The sequence below is a fragment of the Sarcophilus harrisii genome, chromosome X, assembly GCF_902635505.1.
Source record: "Sarcophilus harrisii chromosome X, mSarHar1.11, whole genome shotgun sequence".
In the NCBI taxonomy this organism is placed as follows: domain Eukaryota; kingdom Metazoa; phylum Chordata; class Mammalia; order Dasyuromorphia; family Dasyuridae; genus Sarcophilus; species Sarcophilus harrisii.
Window position 1 is genome coordinate 79,769,473 of NC_045432.1, and position 10,750 is coordinate 79,780,222.

Below are 10,750 nucleotides of genomic sequence, written 5' to 3' on the forward strand. Positions count from 1 at the left end.
GAAAAAAAAAAGCCCAGTTTGCTAAGGATTGTCCACACCATAAAGAGAGCTTCCTCCTCCTCCCGGAGGCAGAGGCCGCTACAGACGCTGACAGGTGAAGGTGTGGATGAGGCAGCAGGGCGTGGCGTTTACAAACCCAAACTCTGGCTTGCTGGGTGTTTCCCTGCTTTTACGGCGCCCCAACACAAAAAAAGGCGGAGAACAGAGGCTTGCTTCACAGTGGTTTAATATGAACAGAAGTTGGATATGACATGGTCTGACAGAAGTTGGGAACCCCCAAGGTAGGATATATATACACAGCAGAGATGGGGCATCAGACTCTCAGCACTGGTGCATGCTGAAGGAATGTCTTAAAAAATACAGACCAGAAGCTACAGCTCAAAAAAGGAAGCAGATAGTTCAACAACAACAACAACATTAGCAAGGTGGGAAAGGAAACGGAGCCTCTCTCTAGGAGCTGCTCCTGGGCACAGCCTCACTAACTAGAGCCGACCTCTGTCCTGGGGGCACTTTGGACTCCAGACAAGCTCCCAAGCCGGAACCCGATCCTCCCTCCCCAGATCAAGCTGGTCCTCCCTTCCCTTGACATCTTCCTACGATGGGGATCCAGGGAAGGTCCTCCCGTTGACGCCTCCTACTCTGGGGCCGGACGACGGGCTGCATTTCGGCCCGGTACCCAGGGTAGCTCCTGGAAGCCGCTTTGTACTAAAAGCTAGGGCGGCTCCCAAGCCAGCTCCCGGCCCCAGGCCAGCTTCTAGAGGAACCACGGGTGGTCCGTGAAGAACCAGGTACAGAAAGCTCAATGACCCTGTGACCAAAGCGGGGACGAGGATGCCAAGCTTTTGCCCTCAGCCCCATTTCCCAGCTCAAAGTGCTTGCTGGAAGTCAGACTACATTATCTGTTCAAGTAGCTCTGCCCTTTGGGAACAAAAAGTGGAGTGAGATTTCGGGGAGGAAGGAGAGTAGGAGAGTGTCCTTTTTGGCCACCGGGAGCCTCCGAGACCAGAAACCGTTCTCACTCTGCACCATCACCCACGAGCCACCAACTGTGCAAGGCAGCCCACGCTTCTAGCCAGGTTCGGGAAAGGGGCTGCTGACCCTTGCTGCTCAATTAAGGACAGACAGTGAAAAGCCAGCCAGGCCCGGGAAGCAGCTAGGGGCCCTGAGAGTGGCAGAAAACCAGCGGGGACCTCCCTGCTTCCCCAGAAGTCTCTAGAGACTCCGAGGCACCTAAGTAACGACAGGCCCAGCGAATCCACGAGCCTGGCTGCTTGGCTTCCAGGTGGAGGACCGCCCCAGACGGCAACATGAGAGTGGGGAAGGGAACCAAGAAAATGTAGAGAGAAGTGGGGAGAGGAAGAGAGAAAACTGGGAGAGCCCACGGGAGTCTCCCATCCCACTACAGGGCAAAAGGAAGGTTCCATGCAGGTAGAAGGGGCAGGGGTGCTCCCTGCTCAGAGTTCCAGGTTAAACTTTGGAGTGGGGAACCTCCCTTAGACTCGCAGCATCGCTGACCTGTTTGGCCTAGTGCCGCCGAAGCACCAGCCCCCCAGGCTAGCCTTGTTGCCCAAGAGGAAGCCTAAACAAGTGCCTTTCAGTCCAATTCCTGACCCCTCCCCCTAAAAGCCCAGGACCTCTGCCCGCAGCTTCCCACCTCTCTTTAGAGAGGAGGATCTTAGAAGAGTGCCCACAGTATGGCCAAGTGCCAGGGAGAACGATGGCAGACAGACAGGCCGGGGGACGACAGCCACTGCAGATCGAGAGAGAGAGAGGCTTAGTGTAAAAATCAGTGTCATTTTGCCAGGAAGGCGGAAGGCAGGTGGCCAGAGGGCTTTCCTATTGGCGCACCTTCCCAGGGACGTAGTTCCTGTCGATTGTCTCCTCCTGCAGGAACATGTGTAGGCAGCGCTCGTTCTGAGCCAACGGGTGCCCGGCGATTCTGTAAGGGAACCGAGACGGCCAAAGTCAGCGTTTAAGGCCCGAGAGGACCGGAGACAGCGTTAGAGACCAAGAGCAGGGCAGAGGCGGCCGGGCCCAGCACCGGGCCTCGGACCCCAGTGGCTCTGAAGCCTCCGCTTTACCAGAACCAGCTACAGCCCAGCCTCGCTCCTCGTGGGGCAAGGTGGGGGGAAGCGGGTGCACAGACCCAGCTAAGCCTCAGAGGACCAAGGGAAGACAGAGCCTGGAACTTGGCGCTCAGTCTTCCCCGTGGATGAGATGGCCACACTGTCAGTTCGACCTACACCAGAGATAACACTATAATGCAGGACTCATTGTAAAAGATGGGGCAGAGGAAGGGGATGGCAGAGTAGCAGCCAGAGCCCTCGGGACATCAGCCCCACGTGGTCCAACCCTTAGGGATGATGGAGTAATAACCCCAGGCTACCTGGCCTTGGGAATGATGGAGTGGAGACTCCAGTAGTAGTAGAGACCATAGACCCCTAGTACGTAGTAGAAACCCCAGGCCATTTGGCCTTGGGAAATGATGAAGTCCCCCTGGGAATGTAGCTCTCGGGAGTGATGGGGCACAAGCTTGGAAACCGTGGGTGAAAGAAAGGGAGCTGGGCCTGATACTTTTACTCCACCAAGCTAGCCTCCGGGCACGGCTGGTTTGTCGCCCGAGAGTCCGGCCGCCATCTCGCACCCGGACCCGAACAATGAGCATCTTTCACTTTTGTGAGAGAAGGAAGGGGGTCGTCGTCAGCCCCCGCGACCAAACTTCCCAGCGATGGGGCGAACCCCAGTCCCGTGATGTCATTCCCCCGGCTCTGTTCTTTGTTCTGTACTCCCCAAGTGCACCTCTGACAGTTTTCCCCAGTCTCCTTGCTCCGTGCTCTTTGCTATCTCCCTCCCTTGGAACTCCGCCTGCTTTAATTGACGTTACAATTACAATAAAACTTGGTCTCTCAAATGAGAAATTATCAAAGCCTCCAAATTCTTTGGGGACAACTCTGGTCCAGAGCTCCAATACACCCCGGGGCTCCCCTGTATCCCCACAAGCTCACTTGTTAATAAACTGTTCGAGGCCCTGCCTCCGCTCCTCGATGAAGGACTCCTCAAAGATGCCTTCGTCTCCTCGGAAGGGGAGCTGCCTCTTCAAGGCTTTCCCAGGCAGCGGTGGCACTACAATCTGTGGGCAGACCCCAAACACCAACCACTGGAGGAGGGGAAACAGCACATTGGGACAGACCCCCCCATATCACCCAAGCAGTAGCTCAGGAGAACTAAGAACACAAGCGCCCCAAGTGAGCCATCCTGGCCCGTGGTTTGTTCTGACACTGGCACTAAGGCTTTCTGCGGGAGGGCAGGGCTGCCCTGCATGGTTGCAGGGAGAAACATCTGAGAGTGGGCCCCAACATGCTTACCTTTCTTTACTAAGCAGATTTCACATCCATGTGTTTATCTGACCCTTCTTGAGCCCATGTGGGCCTGGCCCCCAGCCCCTTTTAAAGGTGATCTGTCTGATGTGACCCCCTTGAAGCATCCCGTGGTGCTGTCCGACTGTGCCCACCCCTCCTAATCCCTTCCCGGGCTTGCTTCCCACAGGGGGTGGGGTGGGGATGGGGGGGGTGGCCACACCTTACTGTCCCGCTCCAGTTCATTCTTTAGCCACTCAAAGTCACTGTAGCGTCGCCGCACACATGACTCCTTCAGCTTGAAGATGGGTAGGTTTGTCTGTAGGGAAAGGAAGAATGAAAGAGGGGAGGGAGAAGGAACTGACAGCCCAAAGCTGCCCGTCCCTTACAGCCTCTCAGTGACAGTCCAGACCCGCCCGTCCCTTACAACCTCTCAGGCAGGTTCTAAGAGGAATGGGGTCTGGTCAGATTTGTGCTCCTGGCCCGTCTCGGGACGCTAGAGCAGAAACGCTAACCCTCGTCCGTGCTCAACCTGGACCCTACTCAGAAATCCCCTGAATGGAACAGGAATGTAAACTCTACGTGACACCCTCCCCACCCTATCCCAAACCCTGCCACCCATAATGTTCTCCCATTCCTTCTCCCCCAGACCCCCCACCCCCACCCCCACCCCAGGCTCCTCAAACAGCCCTGGTTGACTTCTTTGGAATTAATTCTGACACTATTTAGGCCCTGCCACCCAACTGAGCCCTCGTACAATACAGCGTTGTACCCCTTTCACCGCTGTGACATGTGGTGGCCTCCCCGATAACACGGGAAGCCCCTAAATGCTGGAGAACACAGCTCTAATCCTGGGTAGCTTTGACGGCACTCACAGTACTGCTGAAGACCCAGCGGGCGGGCGTTCAAAAACTAGCTTGCCTGACTTGAGGACGCCGTGCCCTCCACAACAATTTAGCCACGACCCTTCCCTGCTCTGAAAACTTCATGAGAAACGAGGGCCGGGCAAACGAGTTTTTCTCTACGTTGTTCCCCAATACCAAGCAGCTCGGTCTGAGATCCGAACCGTTCAAAAGCCCCTCAGGGATCTTGAGGTAAATGGCCGGCTATGGCTGAAGGAAGGAAATAAGCATTTCTTAAGCACTTATATGTGCTGGCACGCTAAGCTCAACACTTTAGCCATATGATTTCATTTGATCTTTATCCCAACCATAAGAAGGAGGCGCTGCTCTTGGCCTCATGTAAGAGTTGAGGAAACTGAGGCAGCCAGAGGTGAAGTGACTTGCCCAGATTCATCCAATTGGGAGTCTGAGGCTGGATCTGAAGTCAGGCCTTCCTCTCTCCGTGCACTGTGGCACCCCCGGCTGGGGGACTGTCACAGGCAGAGAGTAGGAATAGCTACATGAAGCAGTTGTGTTTCCCAGCAACTGTGGAAGTGAGAAGAGTCTGTTTCCATCCCTTTTTCCTAGCCCCCAATAGCTGGAATGGCTCCCCTTCTTCATAGCTGACATGCTACTAAAAAAGGCCTTTAGAATCCAGGAGGCTTAAGGCTGCCTTCTCCCGAGTCATCCAAAATGGAAGCTCAGGCCAGCTTCGAGCCACGAAGGTGCCACCTCAGGGCCCAGGGCACAGAGTAGGAAGGAGGCTTGGCTAAAGCATTATTTCCCTATTTTCACCTCTTCTCCCCAGGAACGCTCCGAGGACAAATGAGCGAGCGCCGGGGCCACGGTCAAATCCTCCTCCTGAACCTTCCCGGTGGGGATGAGCGAGAAATCCCCGTAGATTCCTGAATATTACCCTGCCATAAGAGGTGCCGGCAGGAGAACCACGCCGGTCACCAGGGAGCACTCTGCAGGCTTCCTCTGCCTCAGAAATGACATTGCCTGGCCTCCCTGCTAAAGAAAGGGTCACTACCTCACCAAGCGGATGTCAAAAACCAACTCCCGGGTCCTGTTTCAGGAGGGATGCTCCCTCCTCGGAACCACCAGCTGCCCGGGGCAGGGATGTCCTCCAGAGAAGCTAAGGGCGAGGAGACACAAAGCCCAAATCCGTGGGAGAATGGGCTTTCGACAACTTCCATTCCCTAAAAGCACAAGCCAGAGCAACCGGGGTTCTGGGTAGACTCGTGCGTGGCAGGAAGCTCTGCAGGGGTTCTCCCGACTCTGCCTGGTCCCCAAGAAATTCCTCGTAAGAGGAACCAGAGAGGACCAGATAGAAAACTGGATTGGGCCTGAGTGGATCTGGCTTGCCATTTCTCTGGCCTTCTTTCCTTATGCATAAAATTTCATAAAAAGCCCTTTCCGGGACTAAAATCTAAGGTTCCTTCTCAAACCAAAGAGGAGGAATGAAGGCAGAAACATCCAGCTATTTACTAAGAGGAAGACGGGAGCAAAACCCTGTTTTTGGAGTTGCCTTTCTTTGGCAAAGGGCCCTAAAGTCACCTAAAACCCAATACCTCGCTGCTGCAAATATAAGTCCTCCAAAAAAGTCAAGAGTTCAGTGAAACGAGGAAGGCTCTGCGGAACCTGGAGAACAAGTTATACAGTAACAACAATACTGTAAAGACCGAACTCTGCTCGCCATAATGGAGCCGAGCTAGCGATGAAAGAAGGGCCACGTGATGAAACTCACTGCCCCCCTCCAGACGGACGGCCGAGGGACTCAGAGGGCAGGATTTTGTTTGGACGTGGCTAATGCAGGCATTTATTTTGCTTGACTACACATTTCTGTAAGGTTTATTTTTCTTGTTTTCTCTCTGGGTGGAGGGAGAGAACTTGGAACTGAAAACAACTAAAAATAAAATAACTGTCAATATAGTTACTATGACTATAAATATCTAGAACTACAAAATAACTAAAAATAAAATCGAATTTACAGAATTACAAGGGTTTTGGCAGCCATGAGCCCAGAAATCTAGAAATCACCATTCTATAAACCAAGAATTGGAATAAAAGTTTACACTGTAAGCCCCTCGTGCTGCAAAGAGTGGGAAGGACTGAGGAAAATCAAGTGAATAGGAAGCTTTTACACACTGCTTAGTTGTTAGTGTTGGTTTTTCCCAAGTCTAGTCAAGGAGACTCCATAAGGGAGAGTTTCCTCCTCCCAACTGGGGCTGGGACAAAGAGTTATTTACAACATATCCCTGAAATACTCTTCTCTTTTGAGAATCAAAGCACTCACTAAATCACAGCATGAAAAAAAAAAAAAAAAAAAAGTCCTAGTCACAAATTCACAAGGCCGGGTCCCAGGCTCACTCAAAGCTGTTTCTCATTCCTAGGAAAAATGCATCCAATCTATTTTCGGTCTGTTGAGGAACTTAATGTTCACACTTCCCTTGGCAGGGATGCTTCTCAATGGCTGTAGCCCTCCATTAGTTTACCCTTCCACCCTTCCTTTCCCTGAGCATTGATCTGGAGACCGAGCAGGCCACTGAGGAGCTCCGGGGGCTGGGCTGGGCTCTTTGGACGTGGCCTGCCTCCCTCCGAACTGCGAGAGGGCCCAGGGAATGGATCGCTTTCCAATTGGGGGAGGGGGGAGAGGTGCTTGGGCCTGTCCCTTAACCCTTCGGGGCCTGCTTGCTGCCCCACTCCCGGGTGGAAACTGAAGGGTTCCAGGCCACAAGGCCCAGGAGAGAGCCTTCTCCCAACCGGTGGGCCCCGGGAGGAGCCTGAGGTGCACAAAGGCCTTCAGGCCCGACAAAGGCCTTTGGGAGATGGGTGCAGAAAGATGGCGTGGCCCCAAACTTTCCGAGCCGCTCCCGGCCCCTGGCACCCAGCCCCGCCGTCGGGCTCTCCCGAACTCTGAGCTGGCGCCCCCACCTTTGGGTGCTTCCAGGGGACCCGCTTTCTCCTGGCTTCCCAATGGGGGCCCCGACTCGGCCCAAAGCCTCAGGCCCAAGGGGCCCATCACTAGGGAGACCGGCAAGGAGGGGGGGATCGGCGGGGTTACAAAGGTGCGGCTAGGAGGCTCGGTCTGACGCCCCTCCCGAACCCTCTCCCCCTCCCCGGCTCCCCCCCCCCCCCTTCCCCTCCCGGCTCCATCGCGTGCGCGCAGCGGGCGGCGCCCGGGGGCCATGCTCGTGCCCGCTGGAGGCTTTCGGCTCGCGCCGGGAGAGGGGAGGGGAGGGCAGGGCCGGGGGAGGGAGGACGGTCTGGAGGCCCCTCCTTGCCCCGCCTCTGAAGGTGCGCGCGCGCGGGGCCGGGCGCGCGCGGGGCTGCTCCCCCTCCCCCTCCCCTCCCCGGGCCCGCACCCCGAGCCCCGCTCACTTACCCGCATCCGGACCTCGTAGGTGGTGAAGCGCGCTCGACCCACGCCCACCGTCTGCGGGTTGAAGATGTCGATCTCCAAGAAGTTGCTCGGCGGCCCGTAGGCGTCCGTCAGGTCCTGAGGCTTCGAGTTAAGGCGCCGAGTGTCCGCCACCGCCGCGTCCGACATCTTTCCGCACCCGCTCCCAGCGCGCGAGCCCGAGCGGCCCAGCGGGGGGGGAGGGTGCGGGGAGAAGGGCGGGGAGGACAAGAGGGGCGGGGGCGGAACGTGGGGGTGGGAGGAGATCTGAGGAGGGAGGAGGAGGAGGAAGTTAGCCCCGCCCACCCCTGCTGCCCGACTGACTAGCCGATCGGCCAACCAATTCGCCCTCTCGGCTCCGGGCTCCGGCGACGGCGCGCAAGCTCCGCCCAAGCCCCGGGCCCGGCACCCTGGATGCCGAGTAGTCGCCGCCCTCCGACCGCTATTAAACAGGCCTTTATCCAGAGCGCGGGGCTCCTCCGGGCACAGGGCCCCGCTCCGCCTCTACCACGCACTTCTCCTTTACCCCATCCCCACCCCGCACCTCCCCACCCACCTCTCCAAACTCCTTGAGAGTCCAGTTCAACCCCGTTCCCCTCCCTTCTGTCACCCCAGCCCGCACAGCCGGGCGCCCCCCGCCCCCCCCACCCCACCCGGGGCAGGCGTGGCCCCGGAAGCACAGTCAGCCCTGCTCGGTCACCGAATCTCTGAGCCGAGCGCCGAGGCCCCCGGGAGAGCGAGGATCTCGGCCAAGGTCACGTAGGTGACCGGCCCGCTCCGACCCCGCCTCCCCCCTGCGGTCCGGTCGAGCCGGCCGAGCCACGTGGCGCCCCCTTCCCCTCCAGCCCGGACTGCAGACCCACGCGCCTTGTTTGAGCGCCTGCTGCATGCCGGGCTGAGTGTGGCGCGCGAAGGCAGCGGGAGACCCCGGAAGGAGCGGTCTCCCCTGCCGATGGGCAGCCGGAAGGACGGCTAAAACCCGAAGGGAAACCCCTTGAGGGTCGGGGCCGGCTTTTTGCTCCTCGGGATTCCCAAAGCATGAGAGCCAATCGGGAAAGTTTAGGTGACTCCATTTCTTTTTCGTGCGTTAGACCCACCACCCGCCCCCACGCCCAGAGCCACCCGTCTAAGAAGAGGCTGTTTCCCCCTCTGCGGGCAGCACGGGAAAGACCAATGCACCAAAACGTTCCCGATTCTTTTGTGGAGCCCCCAACTGGTTCACAAAGGCTCGAGGCTTACTTGCTAGTTGCTGGGTGATCTTGGCTGGGTCACTTTCCGCCTCTGGTCTCCCGTTTGCCGGAAACTTGTAAGCCTCCCGCTTGGGCGGTTGTGAGTCCCCAAAGAAGATAATGTATTATAGAGAATGCAGTTTGCCAACTTGGCTTCGCTTTAGAAAGGTTGGTCTGTCGTTAATGGGAGAATCAGATTAGAGAAAACGCTTTGTGAGGACTCTGCCAGCCCCGGGGACAATCCCGGAAGGGGCGCTTCGGCTGCTTTAGGACTAAGTGCCCGCCCCTTCTCCCAATATTTGCGCCTTCCGGGAGAAGGGAAGCTGTCCCCTCCCCCCCCCCAGCTAAATCCCGAAAGATCTCCGATTACAAAGGAGGCTTAAAATGGAAATTCGCTGCCCGAAGGGGGTTAGTGAGGAAGAGCTAGACCCCAATAACCACCCAAATCTTTGTAGCTGCATTCGTGGTGGAGCCACAAACTAGAAACCCGGTAGATCCAAGCTGGGTGGCTTAGGGGTGGACTTGGAATGAATAGGACGAAGTTCGGATCTTGCCTCAGACAAGTAATGTGTGACCTTAAGCAAATCACTTTACCCTTCTTTACCCTCACTTTCCTTATCTGTAAAATGGGAATCCTAAATCCCTATTTAATAGAGGAATACAAATTAAGATAACGGCGAGATACCACCTGACACCTCGCAGATTGGCTAAGAGTAAAAGAGAAAGTTAAATGTCGGAGGGGACGTGGGAAAACTGGGACACTGAGACATTGTTGATGGAGTTGTGAACTGACCCAACCATTCTGGAGAGCGATCTGGAACTGTGGCCAAAGGGCTAGAAAACCGTGCGTACCCTTTGATCCAGCAGCCTCACTACTGGCTCTGTATCCCAAATAAATCATAAAAGAGCGGAAAGGACCCACATGTGCCAAAACATTCGTAGCGGTTCTTTTTGTGCTGGTCAAGAATTGGAAACTGAGTCCATGCCCATCATCGGGGGAATGGTTGAATAAGTTGTGGTACAGGGAAGTAATGGACCATGATTGTGCTCCCCAAAATGCTAAGTTGATTTTAGAAAGGCCCGGAAAGATTTACAGGAACCGGTACTGAGCAAAGCAAGGAGAAGCAGGAATACATTGTACACAGTAACCGCGAGACTGTGGGATGATCACTACGACGGACTTTGTTTATCTCAGCGGTTCAGGGAGCCAAAGCAATCCCAATACACTTTGGATGGAGAAGGCCATCCGCATCCAGAGAGAGAACTATGGAGACTGAATAGACATCAACACATGCTTTCTTTACTTTTTTCCCCCTTTTTTCTTCTGTTTTGTTTCTCTCTCGTGGTTTTTCCCTATTCTTCTGATTTGTCTCTCCCAACGTGATTCATAAGGAAATGTCATATATATACATATATATATATATATACATACATACATGTATAACCCCCCCCCCCAGGAATCATAACAGTTGTTGAATAGTTGAAGATCATCCGAGATATTATTTACAAAGAACTTAGCACAGCGCCTGGTGTCTAGTAGGTACTATATAAATGGCGGCTATCATGATATGTGAGAATGCTCCAAGTCGTTAATGATTCGAGAAACGTGCATTAGAACAGCTGCAGGGCTTTCCTCCTACCTGTCAGATTAGCACAGAGGACCAAAAGGGAAATTGACGAATGTCGGAGGTGTCGGGAAACAGGCAGGTGGATGGACTGTGGCTGGAGCTGTCGCCACTCTAGAAAGCACTTTGGCACCGGGTCCCTAAACACAATAAACTGCCTAAAACCACTGGTAGGTTTAGATCCTCTTAACAATCAGCAGAATAGAAGGGGCACATGCAGAAAAAAAAGAGCTATAGGGATAGAGCGAGGAACTAA

At 55.2% G+C, this 10,750-nt stretch overlaps 1 protein-coding gene across 1 annotated transcript; it reads right to left on the minus strand.

Moving 5' to 3' along the window:
* Positions 1-208: 208 nt before the first annotated feature.
* SNX12 (sorting nexin 12) lies at positions 209-7,846 on the minus strand. Its single transcript, XM_031944793.1, is given in 6 exon segments — positions 209-1,732; positions 1,735-1,750; positions 1,849-1,939; positions 3,006-3,130; positions 3,580-3,675; positions 7,626-7,846. Coding segments are annotated over 6 exon segments (606 nt in total). The 5' UTR covers positions 7,791-7,846; the 3' UTR covers positions 209-1,619.
* Positions 7,847-10,750: the final 2,904 nt, after the last annotated feature.